At 36.4% G+C, this 19,823-nt stretch overlaps 1 protein-coding gene across 1 annotated transcript in view; it reads left to right on the top strand.

The window, feature by feature from the left end:
- Positions 1-19,823, top strand: part of ARHGAP10 (Rho GTPase activating protein 10) — a 145,951-nt gene that overhangs the window by 82,555 nt on the left and 43,573 nt on the right. The window contains exons 14-18 of the mRNA XM_050327363.1: positions 1,919-1,993; positions 7,129-7,216; positions 8,527-8,585; positions 11,123-11,228; positions 11,852-12,011. Of these exons, the coding sequence (XP_050183320.1) occupies positions 1,919-1,993; positions 7,129-7,216; positions 8,527-8,585; positions 11,123-11,228; positions 11,852-12,011 (488 nt within the window). The remainder of the gene's footprint in view (positions 1-1,918; positions 1,994-7,128; positions 7,217-8,526; positions 8,586-11,122; positions 11,229-11,851; positions 12,012-19,823) is intronic.

Below are 19,823 nucleotides of genomic sequence, written 5' to 3'. Positions count from 1 at the left end.
TTTTTTTTTTTTTGGTTTGGTTTGGTTTTTTTTTTGGTGGGGTTTTTTTTTTTTTTTTGATGTCTCCAAGTGGTGTATAGCATGCTATCACAGTTGTTCTAGGGATCAATTGAAAACTTATTTGGTTGGGTTGATAACTTCGTATTTTGAGAGGAATATTGTGGCCTCAGAACTGGGGTTTTTTTCAGTTTTTTCTCTCATGCACAGCTAAACTACGAGCATACTCTAGAGTTGTGGTTTTTGATGACCACAGGTAAAATAAAGCCAGCTTTCAACGTAACCTCTACCTTAAGACTCAGCACCACTGCAGTGGTGCCTGCATCCTGGGCAGAGAAAAGGCCTGGTTTTGCCCAAGTGGAGCAACCGTGCTGTATCCTTGGCCTGTCAGCTCCCTGCTGGGGCAGAGGAAGGAGCAGTGCTAACAGGGAGGACTAGTTCAGCAGGCTCAAAGTTCTGGAATGGCTGAGGAGGCTGCAGACTGTGTGAGGGAGAGAAGGGGGTGAGAGAAGGAAAAGATGTATCAAGGCTAGCCAGGAGGAGTAGGTAAAAAATGCCAAGTTCTCTCTACCATATTGAGAATTATTGCTGTGTATTATGGCTGTGTCTGACAGTAATTCATTAAAAGGCTAATGATTTTTACATACTTCATCTAATATTTATTTGGGAAGAAACTTCTTCTCATATGACTGGTTTTAATTTTCCTTCTCTGGGTTGGAACAGCTTGGTATTGAAACTGGGAATTCTCCACAAGTCTTCCTTTGTTGAAGGATATTTTGAATAAGAATACTACATAATCTGTTATTTGAAAAGATTTCCTTGGATTGGAAACACAGGTATTTTGTGTCATTTCTATTCTTCCAGGCCAATGTGATTATGAAGGTAGAGTATGGTTGTCTTTGTAGATTGACTGCTTATTATGTGGCCTCTCAAACATCTGTGTCAGCTTCAGGACTGCAATATTTTACCTCCCACTATATGGGCTCCAAAAAAAATGCAGCAGACAAAAGACATACCTTATTTTACCCTTTTTCTTCCCTTTCCCTTTTCTCCCTCTCATTTTCCTTCAATTTATATTCATAGGTTTACTTCCCTGGGGATAAAACTGGGTATCATAAAGGAAAGCAAAAGCAGGGGAAGAGAAGGGGTAGAGAAGTGAGTGTGTGCAAGGGGACAGAAGGGCACAAGAAGAGGAACGACAGGAAAGTGGTCCAGTGTCCAAGAAGAATGGGAGTAGAGGACTGAAAATACTATGTTGGTTATGGCTACTCTGTTCTTCCAAAGTAAAACCAGAAGTACTGCTTTCAGTAACCTGTGGTTGTGCCTCTGGATGTAACTACTATGTGGACCACAGTGGGTTGGAATGAGGCCTTGTATCGTAAATGGAAAGCATTTACAACCTTGAAGAAACACTGGTTTTGAGGACTGGGAATAACTTCAAGTTTTTCTTCATCCAAACTCTTTTTGTCGCCACATATTGGGAAAAAGAAGAAGTAAAATTAAATTTATTAAAGGAATCTTAATTTAGCATTTGTTGGTTCAGTTCTTGCATTGTCAGAATGTGGATGCTGATGTATCCAAAATGTAATTAAAAAAAAAAAAAAAGAAAATAGAGAGCGGTTTATTTATATATTTTTTTCAAGAAAAGGTTCATCCCTATTTGCTTCTACTCCTATTTCCTGAAGCGGCATGGAGGTACATGAAACCTTTATCAAAACATAACATGAATTTATCTTAAAAACACAGAACAACTAAAGGATTTTGGTAATATTTTATTTATAATGTTGTTCTCAGGAATGCTAATACTGCTTAGTGTGTCTGTCTTTGAGGAGAATTCGTTGCCTGGGGAAAAATTTTAATGCTAAATTTGACTGTTGTTGATCTCATGCCTTTTTTTTTTTCTTCTCCCTTTGCATAATAGGTATAAATGACCAAGGATTGTACAGAGTTGTGGGGGTGAGTTCAAAGGTCCAGAGACTTCTGAGTTTGTTGATGGGTATGCCTCTATTTTTCAAATATTTTTTTCTATATTTTATTTTGTGCTGCTTTACTGTCAATGTTTAGTTTTTAAAGCATCTACCAGTACTTGTTCTTTATATGTGCCAAATCTAGTTTGCTTTAGTCTATGCAAATAATCACCATATCATTGTAAGTTCCTCTAGTTTAGAAAGACCTAGATTAATTGGTAGGAATACACTCAGAGAACTTGCAGGAGCAAATCATGGGCTTTTTGCAAGGTTGATGGAAGTGGGATGAAAACTGCCTAAGTTGAAGGCTCTGAACACAAAATTCAAAATACCACATTCAAGAAAGTTTGAAGCTTGTTGCTTCATTGTTTGAAGCTTCCTTCTCCCTTGTCTAGGATGTGCAGGTGTACATGCCCATGCATGTCTTTAATTAATCACTGTACAAAATCAGACATTTAGTTTAAGCCTACTGGCAAAGTGCTCTTTGGTTTAAGAGGAGGAATATGATATATGTATTAATAATAACTATGTGTCAAGGCAGGAGACAGATGGAGAAAGGATTTGTTTTTATAAACTTAGTAATATAGCTCTTATGTGTGGTTAATGTCTTAGGCTCTTTTATGTACCTAGTTAGCTAAAATAATTCTCAACAACTTTTTTCTCCCTTTTCTGTCTGGAAATTTTGATGCATCTTTAATCCCAATGACTGTAGTTCTCTTGCCACTCTGCTGTCCCTAGGGGGAAAAAAAAGTACTGGCACCTGGATGAAATCCCTCGTCTGCCTGATATCTCTCACCAAAGTAGTAGCCATGACTGCAAAATGTGCCGTGTTTCCCCATTCCTTGTCCTGAGCACTGACAGTACATGCAGTCAGACAAGACCACTGGGATTAGTTCGTTTTATAGAACTTCCAAACCTGTCACTTGACAGCAAAGGTCTGATTCTCAGGGATTCATTGGTATGCAAAGAAGCTTGTTTGCAGTTTGCACCAGGCTCTTCTCCAGAACCATGCATGCTCCATCTGTGCTGATAACACAGTGTTCTTTGGCACTGCAAACTGGAGGAAGCCAGAAAGTGAATTCATTTCATTACCCCAGACATTATGTGAATGACAAAGCGCTTTTATATTATATGCTGCTGTCAGTTCAGTGCCACCTGTAAGACTTTTTCTTTTCCTGCCTTTATTTTTTCAAACAGACTGTCTCTTCAGAAATGATAAGACATCTTGAGGCTTGAGGACCTGCATGTCATATCAATCTGTCATAATGACCTTGCTAAATATTAATTTATGATGTCTTACTTTAATCAATATTAACAGCACCCTGAAGTACTCCATTAATGCACGTAAACCTGCCTATATCTTTAAAGTATTGTAGAAAAAAAGGCTCTCTTTGGAAATACGAACTGAGATTAATAAAAATGACTGATCTATAACAGATTCTCATAGCTCATAGAATATGCTGAGTTGGAAGGGGCCCATCAGGTTCATCAAGTCCAGCTCCTGGCCCTGTGATGGAGTTAGCCTCAGTAAACAGTAACCACCTTCAGCCACTGACCATGGGAAGAGTGATGTGGTGTCACTCAGGGAGTCTTGATTAAATGCATTTGGTATAATAAAATGCTTCTCAGTTTTGTACTTACTGGCTTAGCTTGGGCTTGCAGGTCTGGCAGAAGGATTTTCCTTGTTGCCATTATTGGTATCCAAATTAAATAGACTCAGGTTGCCAGTGGTTCAGTAGCAGCTGGAAGAGTTTACTGGGTATTCCAGCATCTGCTTTTAGTTATTTTTTTTTTTTTAATCAAAACCATTTTTTTTTGTCGTTCCCAAGATTCATGTATTTACTTGGCATAGGAGGAGTACAGTGGTATCAAGACAAGGCAAAATACTGAACAGGAAAAAGTTAGGGTGCAAGCAGGTGCTCTTTTCTGATGATTTGTTGAAAGTGATCCTATCTGTGCTCTTTATCTGACTGTCCTCAGAGAAGAATAAAGAGGGTTTCTTTTTGATATACAGTGGTACAGAGAATTTAAAATGACTGATTAATCTTTAATCCTTTGTCTCTGGGCATACTCTTAGATACCTTTTATATGAAAGATTTTTTCAGAATCATAAAAACCTCATATTAACTTTCTGTATTTTAAAATGTTTGATAAGATTTCAAAGTATTTTAAGCTACCTGTCATTGACCATGAGGTTCACAGTTGGAAAGGCCCAGTGTGCAAAAAAGTCTTCCTAAAGGTAACCTGGGACATAATAGCATTTAGTTTTGTCTCTTTTTCAGAATACTTTCTATAGAATTTTGGAAAGTACATGAAGAATCAAGAGAGTATGAGAAGACCAGTGTATGCTTTTCTAATACTATGACTGCATAGATTTTCATCTGTAATGAAAAAGTTTAATGAAACTTAGTCTTCTGTAAAAAAAGGCTCAACAATTACATATGGAATTCTTTCTTTTTGCAATTAACTTAGTTTTTGAATTTATTTGTAATTGGCATTGTGCAATGGTGATCTGTTTTGTGGCAATGATCTTGTTCAAATTTAAGAGAGGCATTTGCTAAGGAAAACAGTCATTACCTTTTAAGGGAAAATGTTAAAATAACAAAATATCTCATTATAAACAAGAATACGGAGTTAGAACTTCCAGTGTTTTGGGAAACAGTTATAAGCAATTCAGAGTGTGTTGTCAGCCACCAGGAGTCTCAGTTTGGAAATGCATCAGGGATGGATTCCTGCTTCATCTGTGATCTACATATTAGATCCATGATCAGATTACAGATCTGATGTGGTTCATTTCATAAACTGCCTACAGCGATTTCATGCAAACCACTCCATAGGTCAGCTTTCATACAGTCCATCGCTTGTGGAGAAGTGATTGCTGAGGACTAGCAGTTTCTACTGATGAGTTCAGGTTTGATTTCTGATACACTCTGGCATGAAAAATGCCAGACTTTTCATGTTGTAGGAGAAAACTTTCAGGTGCTTCTACCTTTTCAAAACTATCAGATTCCAAAACAATTACATAAATTCCTTCTTGTTATATACAGTAGATGATAATGCACACAGACCTACAGTGGGCATATTGCATATGAAAGCAGAGAGAGTCTCCTCCTAACCTAGTTTAGTGAACTGGACTGTTTTTATAAATTCTGACTCCCTTATTGTCAGAAAGATTTGCATAAAATTTAGAACTGATCTGTCAGAAACTGTTTCATAAATGTGCACAGTTATTTTTATATGCGTAAAGTTGCCATTCAGTGCACAGCGGCTGCTATGTGAACAAGTAACATGAAAACTAGTAGAGTCACTTTTTTAGAATTCTGGCTGAAGATCCAGTTCTTACAATGGTCTGGGATGTTTCGAGTAGGGGGGAGAAGTGGAGCAGGCACAGTGAAATTCATATTGGGTGGTGGGGCACAGAGCAACTGTCAAACCAGAAGTGAAAAAGTCTTTAAGCCTTGATGGCTTCTACAGTCAAATTGGGGATCCTGGGGGTTGATAGCAGGGCCTTTTTTTTTTTTTTTTTTCTGGTTTGTTTTGTTCTCCAAGAGATAATGAAATGTTTCAACAATGCCTTCTATTTTTTATTTTAAGAGGCTTGCTTTGGAATTCAGAAGCTTGTTGTTTTCCTCCTGAAATTCATCAACAAATTTCAATGAACAGAGTGCATACTTTGAATGTAAAGGAGGTTGATCATTATGAAGCAGCTGTTTAAAAAATGGATATTGCATAGTGGTTTAGTGACAAAATCCCCATAGATTTTGCCAGTTTCTGATGTGATGGCAGTTTTTATTTAATTAATTCAGTAGACAGGTTTTCTTCTCAAAAAAGAGAATTTGAACATGGAAACAACTAGCTTGCTAAAAAAGAGGGAAAAAGAAGCTTATTCCTGAGACAATCTTGAGTAGTTTGGGTGGTGGTTGTCTAGTAACAGTTTGCTAGAAAATGTTATCTGACTTGTATTTTAAAATGAGATTTAAATAATTGATATAATGAGGGAGAATATTCAGTTACAGGAATAATTGCTTGGCACAGCTTTTAGAACAAAATTATTTAGTCCCAGTAAAAGGACTGCACCTTTAATCAGGGATCCTAATTTGATTTTTTAGATGGGTCTGTCGTTTGTCTGACAAGCCAAGTAACAAATGAATTCTGAATTGTATGAACTGGTCAACACGTAATCTGTGTCAGCTACTGCTGCAGTTCACTGTAATGACTGACAGAAATACGTAGCAGTAATAATAACAGAAGCTCAAGCACTTTAAGTTAGCAAATACACTGGGCTAGTCTGGCCATATACATGTGATCCCTTATGTCAAGCTAGCTCTTGATTGTGGTTTTGAGGTCAAAAAGGGTGGGGTTTTTTTGACTGCACAACATTCCAGGGTGCTGTGTTTTCTATCTTCTGTCAAAAACTCTTTAACCTGATGGGTCAATCAGACAAACTATTCACTTTGACCACTCGTGTTACAAGACTCTACCAACTAACCTGGTAAAAGGTGGGGGTTCTGTGAACTTGACAAATGGTCAAACCAACAAGTATTTTTGTCCTGTGAGTGAAACATTCAGGCCATCTTGTAGACAAAACTTACAGACAGCAAAGTGTCTTTTTTTTTGCTTTTTAAGCACCTCTTAAAGGTTTTCACACAATATAGAGGGTCATGCTGCACTTTGGCAGTAAGCTGTGTTCATCAACAGTTTACAACCAAAACTGTGTAAAAAATTTGAAAATATTTATCAGTGTACTTGCACTTTAAATAATGAAAGAAAGGAGTGAAAGATAAGTTGTGCTTAGAGGGTCTTTTTTTTTCCTAAACCGTTTTTGTACATCTTTCTGTGTTTGTGTACATCGGTCTGTTTAATTAAAGGTGTGAAAATTTCAATTGCTATAGAGATCTTCTTACATGAAAGTGATTTTTAATCCTTCAATAAAGAAAAAAATTAGCAGTAAATAGTTCTAAGAACAAAATATGGAAATAGAATTTATAAAGGGGTTTGGATATTAAGTCTTCCTGGTATTAATTAATAATAAAAAGGATGTACTGCTTCTATGTCTATGTGAGCAAATACATGATCAAATTCAATGTGGTCGTGTTCATGTAGGGCATACTGATTTAGAATTCCATTTATTCTCATCCCTCTTTTCTTTCTGATTATTTTCTAGATGCAAAAACCTGCAATGAAGTTGACCTGGAAAACTCTGTAGATTGGGAAGTAAAGACAATTACTAGTGCTATGAAGCAATATCTGCGGTAAGGCTCTCTCTCATTTATTAAGTTTTTAGAATATGAATTCTTATTCTAATTCTCTTATGCATTATGTTATGCTATGTTACTTATGTTTTCTATATTTTAGAATAAAAGTTCATTTTATGCAAATACCAGTTTTTTGTTTGTCTTGAGGGAAGCAAAATAATGTAGAAACACTAGTACTCACGTTCACATGAGACAAACCCCAAAACATTTTTGTGTTAGACACATAAACATTTCACTGATGGTTCAGAAACCTGAATTGTTAGTCAACTTGCTAAGAGTTGCTACTGAAAGTTAGCTGAGGTTGTTAACATTTTTTTGCCTTTTTGTATTTCAGTGTGGTAGAATGAAAAGATTGTAAAATTTTTAACATTTTCCTCTCCCTTCTGACCCGTGCTCTAATGTTCTGCAATAGTGATAGTATTTTGAGTGTTGAATATTTTAAATAAAAATTTTAAATGTGTTCTTTATTCAAATGGTTTTGCCAATTTCTGATCAGGTTATTTTCCTAAATTTAATCTACTATTTTTATTTAAAGAAAATATTACTACAGCCAATATCAAAGAATGCTGCAGAACTGTTAAAAAGATACAAGTCTTATGGAACGTAGAAAAGAATAAAAAAAAAAAAAAGGAAAAAAGTGCACATGATGAAGTTATTTCTTCCCTACAGTATTTCCCATCTGAATATTTACTCCAATATTTCATAAGCGTCAGTAAAGTACATTTAATAAATGTTTTTAAGTCTGGTGGTGATGGTGATTGTTGTTGTGTTTAAAGGTTTTAACTCTGAGTTTTTAACTCTGATTTCCATTATTCGGTACATTTTTCACCAAGGACTGAGGTTTCAGTTTCAGTTATTCCATTTGAAATACTTTGGAATTTTGATTTGTGGATGGCTGCTGTTAAGTCAGCCTAACTGTTGTAGGACCTTAGTGTCTTTCCAGTAGACACTTTCCATTGAGTTGTTAATCTTAGTATTTTAGAAACACTAATGAAGAATTAATTACACACTATATGTGTACAATCTTCAGTTGAGAAACAGTCTTGGTGTTCTAACTGGAAAAGGTACCTTATGATAGACTGGAGGCATCACTTAATCTCATGAAAGGTGAATGGATGCATTTAGTCTTATTTTCCTGATAATACCAAGTTTTCCATTTGTGCTTGAAATCGCTGAATTCAATGGCCCCTGTAAAAATGGTTACTTTTATGGTTTATACTACGGAATGTTAAAAAGGTTTTCTGATTAGAGTAAATGGAGATGGAAGAGAATATGGTTAAATTTATTATGTCATCCTTGTTTTACAGAAGCCTTCCAGAGCCACTGATGACATACGAGTTGCATGAAGAATTCATCGTTCCTGCCAGTAAATAAATGACTGTAGTTCAAATAGAAATCGTTTGCTGTCGTACTGTTGTGACCTTAGGAGCTCTCTGCAAGTGCAATTTCAGAAAAGTACTTCAACACAGTAAAAATACAGGAACAAGAAATAATAAATTATTCAAAAATATGTAGGTTTTAACCAGTTTTCAGTTCTAGTATGTGACGTATGACTGCGTAGAGCAGTTGTAGGTTTTATGGAAGAACTTTTGGATAGACATTGTAAACATTCATTCTTATTGTCTTAATTGTATAATGATAAGCATCTACTTAATCTGTGATTTTTTTTCTTTGCCTTCCATTTATAAAGAGTATGAAGCTTAGTAAAAGAAAATACACTAATCTGAGCTCATTTGAGTCCTTAGAGCACAACTGCCTGACCCTTGTTTTCAGTACCTTATTAGCTCTGTATTCAGGCTGGCTTGAATGTTCCTCATGTAAAGGAAAGAAAAGAACAGACCAGATTACACTGTGGTAGTTCAAATACAGACTTGGAGAAGACACAACAGCATTTGTAGCTGTACATGGTATCTAGTGTACACGGAATTTTTTTGGAACAGGATAGAGGGAAACTGTGGAAGAAAATTTCTGGCTAAGTATCAAACAGATATTTAGCTGATTTTCTTTCCAGCCTGCAGCACTTCTGGCAAACTGTGGAAAGCAAAATTAAAATAAACTTTGAGACAATTGCTTTATCATCTTCAGATTGCTATAATGACTTTCCAGGACTGCAGAATGTGTTTGCTTGTGGTCCTAAATTCAAAATGAGAATTAGCTCAGGAAATTCATTGCCAAAGCACATGTGAGAGGCCAAGTGCTTAAAGAAAATTCACCATCCTTACCTAGATGGTGAGTCTTCCCATTTGCATTGGAAAGTGTTAAAATAATTTCTTGACTTACAAAGTTTTACCAACAGCTTCTCAGTTTATTTTTCTTTCCCTATTTTATAGTCTCTTTCAATAAGGGAATTCAGTTGAAGTTACATTTTTTTAAAAGTGCAGTGTTCATAAGTAGTAAACAATTCTGTAGGGGAGTTGATTCTGTGGAGGGAAATTTAATCAACATTGCAGATCTGAGTTACGGTATACTTAAAAATAGGTAGTCAATGTTGTTTCCTATGTTGACTATAAAAAAACAGCAACACTGGAAATAGGAAGGAATATCCTTTTCTCTGAAGCGACTGGAGGAGGAGCCAAAATTAAAACGTTCTTTCAATTTTGTTTTCTTTGTACATATCGGTCCAGATTGAAACTATTTGAGCTTTGACTGTATCTTGTGATTCAGTTGCTTAGCCCTTCTTTAATTAGAGTTTTTGATTTCACATATATATGAAATAGTTTCTCTTTAAAGAAAACCTATGTTTTTCTGGCTGTCAGTATTTTGATTAGCTCACTAGAAGTTAAATGTTTTGCTTTTTGGAAACCTTTTCTTTTGCAATCTGCACAGGAGTGTTCACTGCAAAAGAATAAAACACAACCCTAAAATCTGTAGCAATATGCAAAGGAAAAAAAAAATCTGAAGCAATATGCACTGAAGAAATATGGTAGTATTTTCTATGAAATACACTTAGCAATCACAGTTGCTTTAGAGTAAAATAGGACCTGGTCATTGGTTGAGGTGTCAAAATTTATTGCATTCAGAATAGGTTCTAAATTTTTCTCTTTCTGTACCTTCTAGTAACTATTATTGTAGACAATAGAAATGCTTCCATTCCTCTCATTATAACCACTACCAAGATGTAATTTTGTGATTTAGTGCAACTTTGAGAAATAGGAAGGTGGTTTATTTCCATCTTTTACAGATTCTTGTTTTCATCTGTGTACACTGAAACCTGTAGGGACCAAAATTATTCAACTTGCAACAGACAAAAATAAAAAGCTCTTTGTTTATTTTTATTTTGGTACTGTACTAGAGATGGATTCCACTGTTTTTCGGAGCCTTTGTCATAGTAATTTCAGTCGGGTTTTTTGCATATTTATTCTTCTGTGTCTTCAGAGGTCATTAGATTTTCTAAGCATATAAGTCTTCTGCATGCGTTAACTTATGCAGTTTCCAATGCAAGTAGCATAAATGCAGTGTCATTAGCTGCACAGTACCAACAAAACTGAATTCTAATCATGAGGACAATCAGCTAATGATGCTAAAATGTAAAGTAGTGCAGTTCCTCTCTATGGCACCCAGTAACATCGCTCCTCACCTTGCAGTAGGTTTGTAAGCAGATGAGTCCAGTGCAGCAAAACAATAACTGCATCTGTCAGTTTTTAAAAATAGATGAACAAAGGCTTCCTTTTGCAGGTGGATTGAAAGATGAGTTCTCAAAATAAGCAAATAATTTGAGAATTCTAGAACAATATTACTTGTGAAAACAAAGCACATATGTTCAGTATTGCTATGTTTGGAGATACATAAGTGGTGAAGAAAAGCGTGTGCAGTACATTTCCATGCAGGGGTGGGAGAAGGCTTGTGTTTCTGTGGATTTTATTTTTATTTTTTGAGATAGTTATGTATTTCTATATCCCGTAGAAAGTGGGAGTCCTGAATCTCGAGTCAATGCTGTTCACTTCTTGGTCCATAAACTGCCAGAAAAGAACAAAGAGATGCTGGAAATCTTGGTGAAACATTTAGCAAAGTAAGTGTTATGACCTGCTTTCCTACCTTGTCAGAATTCTTGTCTTTGCCTTAGTTTAACTACAAAGGGCCTTAGTTAAGAGCGACTGGAGCCAGAGCCCAATTCGATGCTGTCACACACAATACCAAGAACCAAACGTGCAAAAGCAGACAAGACGTTTGACTCACACTGTGTGTGTTTTGGCGGGAAAGGCAGAAATCTTATACCTTAATGAAGCCATGTAAGTATTTACTTTAGCAGTCCTGCCAGCAGCTGAGGGTTTGATTGAAGTGAGAAAGGGAACATTATACTTTCTTTTCGCAGATTCTGGCAAAGGGAATAGTGGAGACCTGTTAGCAAATTTAAGTTGGTTTCACACTTGCCCTGGTCCAAGGCTAAGTGCATTTCATATATTTAAGCTCAGTAAGAGACTGGTTTTGCTTTTAAATTGCCAGTGGAAGAATGGCTTTTCAGTTTTCCAAAATTTAGTAATACTTTATTTGAAGAAACTCCGCAAAGAAACAAACTTCTAAAACGTAGATTAAGGAAACGTAATGTTTTCATTTGTAGACTGCAGTTTCCAACAGCAATGGAAATTTTTCATAACCCATTTCCTGTTTTTTCCTTCAATTCTTTTCAAAAAGCGTTTCAAAGCATGCCAAGAGGAATCTAATGACTGTGGCAAACCTAGGGGTAGTGTTTGGACCAACCTTAATGAGGCCACAAGAAGAAACTGTAGCAGCCATCATGGACCTGAAATTTCAGAATATCGTGGTTGAAATCCTGATAGAAAATCATGAGAAGGTAAGTTTTGCTACATCTGTGCATCTCTGAGAATTGTCTAAACCAATCTGTTAGCCTTAATGTGTAGTGTGGAGTTAAGGATGATATTACAAATAGCTTAATTCTAAAGAATGTCCTTTACACACTCTACGCTTTTGGTTATTTATATTTTGCTTATTTATATTTGATAGTTATTCCTGTTCATAGGTGAACTGACAATTCATAATGCATATTTTCTGGCAGTGTAAGTGCTTCTGTGTATAATGCACCAATAGATTTGCATTATGATGTTTGCATGTGTTTTTTGATGAGCAAAAGTGATACAAAACTGGAAAAGAGAAAGCCCAGGCTTGGTTTTTAGCTCTTCCATTAAGTACTGTGACCAGGGTTTGAATTTGTCATTTTATGTCATCATTTTTTCTCAGAGTTCACAGAGTAAAAAAGACTTTATTATACTGTGAATTTTATGTGTAAAAAGCATTATCATAGAGACAGGTATTAACATTTCCTTTGTTTTCAGCTTAATGTGTGTTATTTTAAGCCTTAGTATTTGAGGTAATGCTGAAAATAGAAGTTGTTGTTGCTGCTGTAGCAGTTGCCAGTTGCTAAAGAGCCTTGCATGTATAAGGTACTGTCCAGAATATCACTGCATGTAATCTGGGATCTAAAATTAAAAATAATAATAAAAAAGTCCTTTATTGGCCTCTTTATTTGGGCACTCCTTTGGGAGTTCCTTGTGTCTAAGCTGACTTCTGTAACTGGATGTTTGAGGTACTTTTTACTGGGAGATGGACAGCATCTCTCACTCTTACTGTCAAAAAGAGCAGTTTGGAAAAATCCCAAGATATGCTTTTCCCTCATGTCTTTCTTAAGCACTCTAAGCATTGAAATAATTATTTCCTTTAAAGGTTAACAGTGTTGAAATTGGCTATCTAAGTCAAGTGTTATCTACTCAAAATAATATATGTCTCAAGTTTTCATGACAATGTAATTACAATTCCTCCCTGATTGATACAGACTGGACAAAGCTTCTGTTGGCATAGCTGTGTCCACATGGTGGGTTTTGTTGGCTGAGTTGACTCAGGGTGTAATGCTGCCCTCACACGCACACTGAGCAGATATGGTATTGTTCTGTTGGAAAAATACTGGGCTGCAGATGTGGCTCAAGTTCTAAGCAATAAATATTCCAAGACTGTAAGCCATGCTATTAATTTTGGACCTTATAAATGAAAGTAAACCTTGCAATAAGCTCATGATTTTAAAGCTATTGCAGTGACCACACAAACTTAAGAAAGTTGAGAGGGAGAGAGTGATCAGTGCCAGGCTGTTTTAATAACATATGGAGGTGTACTTATGCTTATTTGAATCACTAGATCACCACAGATTATCACCATCATTTTCTAATGCCAGCTCAGTCACGTCTTTAATAACTGAACATCAATTTTATATTTGAAACATTAGTTTAGTGGCCTTTCTTGCTCCTCTGAAAATGTAGAGAAGCAGGGAATGGAAAGTACATCAATGTAATACTGCATCATTTTCCATAATTCCTTGGTTTTATGCCTTTTTTAGAACTAGAAGGGTATAATTTTTAAGAGATTTCTTTCATTTCACTGCCATTTCTAACAGTGAACTTGCCATCAGTGGTCTGCCTGCAGCAACCTCTCCCACGCTAGCACTGCTTCCAAGATGGAAGGCAGCCCTAAGTGTGACCTCTGTATTTATGACAAAGGCAATAGTGTGTTAAGGCATTACAAAAATTTTGTAGTAGAACTGAATATGTTACTTTTACAGTGAGCCTTCTTGATTTGGGGCAGACCAAGGACTTACTTTTAAAGGCAAGCAGGGTAATTGTCAGTCTAATGTTCATTTTATATTGCTATTTTCAATTTCTATGTGTTTCAGACTGTCTAAGAGACTTGCATTAGATATTTTATTTATAGCTCTTGTGAAGTCCTTGGAAAAGTCACCAACTGTAGGTTAAAATATTTTAAAATATTTCATTCAACCACTACTCTGCCTCTGCTAATTTTTAGCAGCTTCTGCTAATGGAAGCAAAGTTTGGAATTGTAGGAGAGTGAGGGAGTCAAGATGGAGGTACACTGACACAAACAGACTTGAAGCAACACTTCACACTTCGTGCATATATAAATATGGCTCTGGTACTCTACAGAGAGGCATTTCTTTTGCCCTGTAGCAAATGAAATGACTAACCAACTTGTAAACTGTAGAAGCAATAACCATCAGCGTTTTTGGTTTAAATACAGTAACTTGGTAGGCTAAATGGTAAAAAATTGTTATGATTCCTCAAATATTTTTAAATTCCATTAGTGTTCATTACATCTCATGTGGGTAGCTTTAGTGAACAAGATTCTCTTTTCAATTTTAGGAGACATAATTAGGTTACTGGCTTTGAAATCCTGGTGCAGTCATTCCACTATCATCACTCTACTGGGTTCTAATTAGAGAATTTTTATGCAGTTTCTGTGTGGAAACCTGAATATGAGGACTTACCCTGAGATAAGAATATAATGTGTTGTGAATAAGCTGGGGTGTTTTGTTGTTTTTGGGTTTTTTTTGTTGTTGTTTTTTTTTTCCCAAGCATTGTTGGTATGTACATTTATTTCCTGCTGACTAGAAACTAGTTAGTACAACTCTCACCTTGTTTACAGGCTACATACAAACTGCCAAACCGTGCCTATGAACCAATTATAGAAGTTGAGGATTGGATGTTTTGCAAAATCAGACCAATGCCGAGACTGGAATACTGAAACTAGATCATGCAACCTGATGTGTTGATTAAATGGCATTAGAATTGCACAACGATTAAGACTAGGAGGGGGATAGAGGAGGATCAGGGAAATAATTAACTTTTTTTTCTTGTTAGTTATGGAAAAGTCACCTCTAGGCAGAGTATTTCTCAGTGTCCAGTCAGAAGGTGAGCTGTAGAGGCAGATACCTGTTTTGAAAGAAGGAACAAAAACTAGACCCAAGTTGAGGCAATATTTTACCCAGGACCCTCAAAACCACCTGTGGAAACAAGGCCAGTCTGGGTGAAAAACAGACCTGTGAATTACCTGCTGCTGTCATATAGCTATAGGAGAAGGCCAGCCAGATATGCCATGCAAAACAGGGGCACATTCAGATTTGATTATTCCATAGTTTTGTCTGGAGTTTTTGTGTTTTATGCTGACTGGGCTGTGTGCACCAACACTCCTGTTTGCCTTTGCTTTGCAGGTCTTGAAGGTCAGTGTCATTTCATACTAGGCTGTCTTGTCCCCTGCTCCCTGGCCATGTCTGTCTGATCTCCCTTAATTTTTATGTCCCATATCTTTCCCTTCACTGAAAAAACATAATGAAATTCTTGTTTGTGTCTCATCATTGTGTTCGTTTTGCTTTGAGGTAACAGGCTCAGCTGTGCTTGTACAATGCCTGGGACAATCTTGGCCTTTAGGTAATCCTCTAATGAAAAATGTTAGTCAACTTGGCCCCCTTAAAAAGCTTGTGATTTCTCCGCCTCCCCAACATGAATTTCAATTAATTTTTCTTCCCAACTGTTTCACAATTTGAAAATCTTGGACATCTCTGCTCTCCTGGTCTTTTCTCTGACTCACAGCGAGGAAGAAGGGTAGTCCACTCCATAGCAGCACGAAGAGCATGCACATGTTCATCTTGCTGTTTGTTGTAATGTTTTGGCACCCTGTTAGAATGAATGTCACTATTCAAAGGGCTTATTTATTTGTCATTTAGAGATGCCTCAGTGGTAATGTGAGCTATTTTGGTTTCTCAATTCCCTGAACGATATTTTAAGAAGGAAAAAAACGCACCAGGATAAAAAAAGTCTAAGAAATGAAAGAAGATGAGGGAGGAGGTTGGAATAAAAATCTCAGTGGGACTGGAATATTTAAAGCAGTGTATAGGGGAAGGAAAGAATAGTGAGTACAAATAGCAAGATTACAAAAACAGAAAGAAAATGAAAATTACAGTGAAAGAAAATTAGAAGGAAAAAATGAGGGGCTAGACAGAGATCCCTTCTGCAGACTGAGAGGCCATAATCTGCTGACAGGGAATAGGTTTGGTAAAAGATAACTTTTTCTAGAATTTAAACAACCTATGGGCAAAATTATGTCAAAGACATTCATTCTGAAAAACTCAGTAATTCCTATATATAAGGCTGATACACTTTTCTCTATTAATCTTTTTATAAAGGGGAAATATTTTATGTACTTTGGACAAAATATGTCTTTCTTTTAACTTTGATTTGCTCGAAACAGTTTTCTGTTTTATTTTTTAAAGGAAACATAAATGTTTTAATTTTTCTTACTTTGGGCACTTCTATGATCTTTTTTTCTTTTTTAAACTAAAGGGAAGAAAAGAATTTAATACTACCGAGCGTTTAAGCCAACATCAACTTCATGTAGTAATCCCTGAAAAATCTTTAGTCTTAAAATGTATTACAGTGCATAATACATGCAGTATTCGTGAGAGAGAAGAAATGGAAGCAGGTGAAGTTGTTTGTTTTAGAATATGAAACAGCACAGTCAGGTGTCTCCACAAGCCATTCTGTTGCAGGTAAATGCTTTAGGGTAGAGTGGCACTGTCATCATGTAAACTTAAGGCTATTTTTTGGCAACACAGCACATCTTTTGAAGGCACACTAAAGGGACGCACGAGAAATACTGAATAGAGCTTGTTTCAGCTTTCGTGTTGCTTTGCCTTTGGCTGCAAAGGAGGATCAAGAAGCAATGCAAGTGTAATTGTGGTGGTTTGCTCTGGTGCAGCAATTTGAAACTTCACCAAGCTGAATGTTTCTCAAGTCAACAACCGTTTGACTTGGAGGGGGGAAAAATTACATTAAAGTATTTCCATTAGGGCAGAGTTTGTAAAAAGACACGTTAGCTTCAGTTCAGGAAGGTATTCAGCATGTGCTAAACTTGAAGCTTGTAACTAATCAAAAGTGTCATTGGAACTATGCCTGAACTTAATTCTAATTACATGCCTTAATGATTGGCTAAGTCTGAAGCAGAAAGGGCAACAGGCACAAGAAGGAAATTTTGGTAGGAGTCAGAGCCGTTCTTTCGTTCCACTGTAGTGTTTGCAAACTCTTTAAACCCCTTCTCTGCCCCATGGATTGGAGAAAGCCCTTCCATGTGAGACACACACACACATGTGGTCTGGTAAACTGACTACATTGTTTTGTTTTGTTTTGTTTAAAAGACTACAGTTTTCCAAAGCTTAATATAGTTTATGCATAGTAAGGAGACTGTATATCAAATCTCTACTCGCGCTTGTGACTGCAGTTGATGACATTAGAAGGAGTCTGGATCAATACCTGGATTGGTATGCTGTTAGACTGGTCCGACAGAAACAAAACATGTACTGGGAGAAACCATATTAGATTAATAAAGAAAATAAAAAAAAAGAAGTTGTGTTCTCAGGGATAGAATAGGTCTGCTAAGGTGCTATCCTACAAATGCATGGCACCTATAAATAATATACAGGTTTCTGATTTCTTGATTTCCCTTATTTCTGATTAATTTGGGGAAAGTTTGCTTAACTTTGTATGAAATTTCCAAGTGATACACATCTCATCTTCCAATGCCTACAAGCAGTGTTCCTAGGTAAGTAAACAGGAAGGATGATAAGGGAGTGGAATTCAATATTAGTTGACTAATATTTGCTTCAGTCTCAATGGTTAGGGTTCCATGCTTGCATGCATGGAGGAGGAGGCAGCAAGGGAAAAGTCCTTATGGAGACTGCTAAAATGGGTGTTCCTAAATAAAATTTTGTTAGTCAAAGAAAATATTGTATAAAATGTTGCAGGGGGCATGGAGAGGGAAAAGTTGTTGTGCTTCTGAAGAGTTTAAAAAGTAAATTTTTATGCAGAAACTGTGACATAAGAACTATACCATATCACAGTTTTGAATGGCAAGTGAAGTTCTGAATTTACAAAGTTATTTTCATTTATATTGACCAAACTGACCTGAATGACACCATGTATGATCATTGATAATGGATAATAGTACAATATATGCTTATGTATTTGCATGTACTCTTTAGAATTCTAGTAAGCTGTTGCCTAACCAGAAAGGTTAGTGTATTTCAAACCATTAGGCAGATTTTTGTATTAACAATATGGGGCAGTCAGCTGATAATACTTTATTTCCAGTATTTTTGTTTTCATACCACTTAAACTAATAAAGCATCAGTACTTCATTTAGACATACAATAGAACAAGTACGTTCTTTGCCTCCAAAGATCCTATAGTCAAAATGTAACATAAAAAAATGTATTTGAACAAGAACAAAGGGCAGAAAACAATCTACGAAGCAATAAGGGCAAATCCATGTAATGGCAGCAAGGAAATCTGTGAAAAAAGGAAGTGGTTGTGAGGCTGTGTGGTTGGCTACAGTTGGAACAACATCATTTGCAAAGATCTTGAAGATCTTGTAATTTTATTCTGATACTTTGCTCAATGACACAGGGTCAGATGTAGGTTTTTATTCGCAATATATCATTATTTATATTTCTATTTATAAAATTTGTAGAGAACTAGCTGTGGCGTATTTATATTTAGTTGTTTGTGTGCTCACACACTGTATATATGTTTATATATTTATATTTCTTACAAATGAAGGGAAAATCATGTTTACCTGTGCTGTGTTTGGCCATGGTTGCTGCTTTTGCTACGCTCTCACTTACGTTTCCAAGTGTTATCTTTTATCTTCTTATGACTTCTCACACTCTTTGTGAGAGAAAATACTGCAAACATTCTCCTTCTGCATTATTTTCCATTTAGGGGTATATTTTGTTTTAGAAAGCTATTTAATGAGTATTCAATCTTTTAATTTTAAGGCATTTTCCTGTTATTTTAAGTAGTTCCTGTAATTAAACAATATGCACGTAACTATTAATGTGTAATGGGGAAAGACAACCTCTTTAGAATACTCTCCTTGGTGTGAGTTAGATCAGGTGAGCATAGAAGAGAAGGTGAATCTGGTGTTTCTGCTGGTGCAGTGGACAAATGTGTAAGTATTCCAAGCCTGGTAATACGGTTAACTCTCTCATTTCCCTCAATGAATAAAATGGTTTGGTTGACAGCAGTGAATGGGCTGCCATCAGGAGGGTTCTTCTCATGAATTGTTAAAAGGTGGAGGGAGATGTGATCCAAGGGGAGCTGCAATCTTTGTATCAGGAGTGCTACTTTTAGAAAGGCTGAGTCAACAAGCTCATAACTCGCGAGCGATCAGAGGACACACGTTTTTAACCTTGGTATGTTTTTTCCTTCCAGCCTTCCACAGCTGTCCTCCAGGCTGTAATGTCGCGTTCTGCAGGCTGTTTAGTTTCTTCATTAAATCTCAAACGTGAACTACACGGCTCAAGGTAGCCAGGGAAAATGAGTAGCTATTAGAGTCTATGGATACATCAGGCTTGTCTGAAAATTCCCTCAGTTCTTTTGTCACTCCTGTAGTTTGCAGATTGTCCAGATCTGTAGTTTTTGTATAAGAAGAGCAGATAGCAGATACTCCAATCTTAGTAGGAGACTGAGACTCTCAGTGTCCACAAATCTCTATAAACAATATTTCATTTGGTTAGGGGTAGTCAGGCTGTTAGGCAGATGGTCTCAGCAAATGATATCTTTGTAATGAAGAAAAGGCTGTCTTGGATGGACTTAAGTTTTATTTATTTATTTATTGAGCTCTTTGGTCTGGCTCACAGCCAAGGATGTTTCCTGTTTCTAGTTTCGACTTATACCTGGTTACTTTCCAGGCTGCTTCCTCTGTTGCACTGTAATCCAGCAGTGTGTGCCAGGCAACATCAAGAGCATTATTG

The sequence above is a fragment of the Myiozetetes cayanensis genome, unplaced genomic scaffold, assembly GCF_022539395.1.
Source record: "Myiozetetes cayanensis isolate MyiCay16 unplaced genomic scaffold, myiCay2020 scf33, whole genome shotgun sequence".
NCBI classification, from domain to species: domain Eukaryota; kingdom Metazoa; phylum Chordata; class Aves; order Passeriformes; family Tyrannidae; genus Myiozetetes; species Myiozetetes cayanensis.
This window is presented reverse-complemented; position numbering and strand designations above follow the sequence as displayed.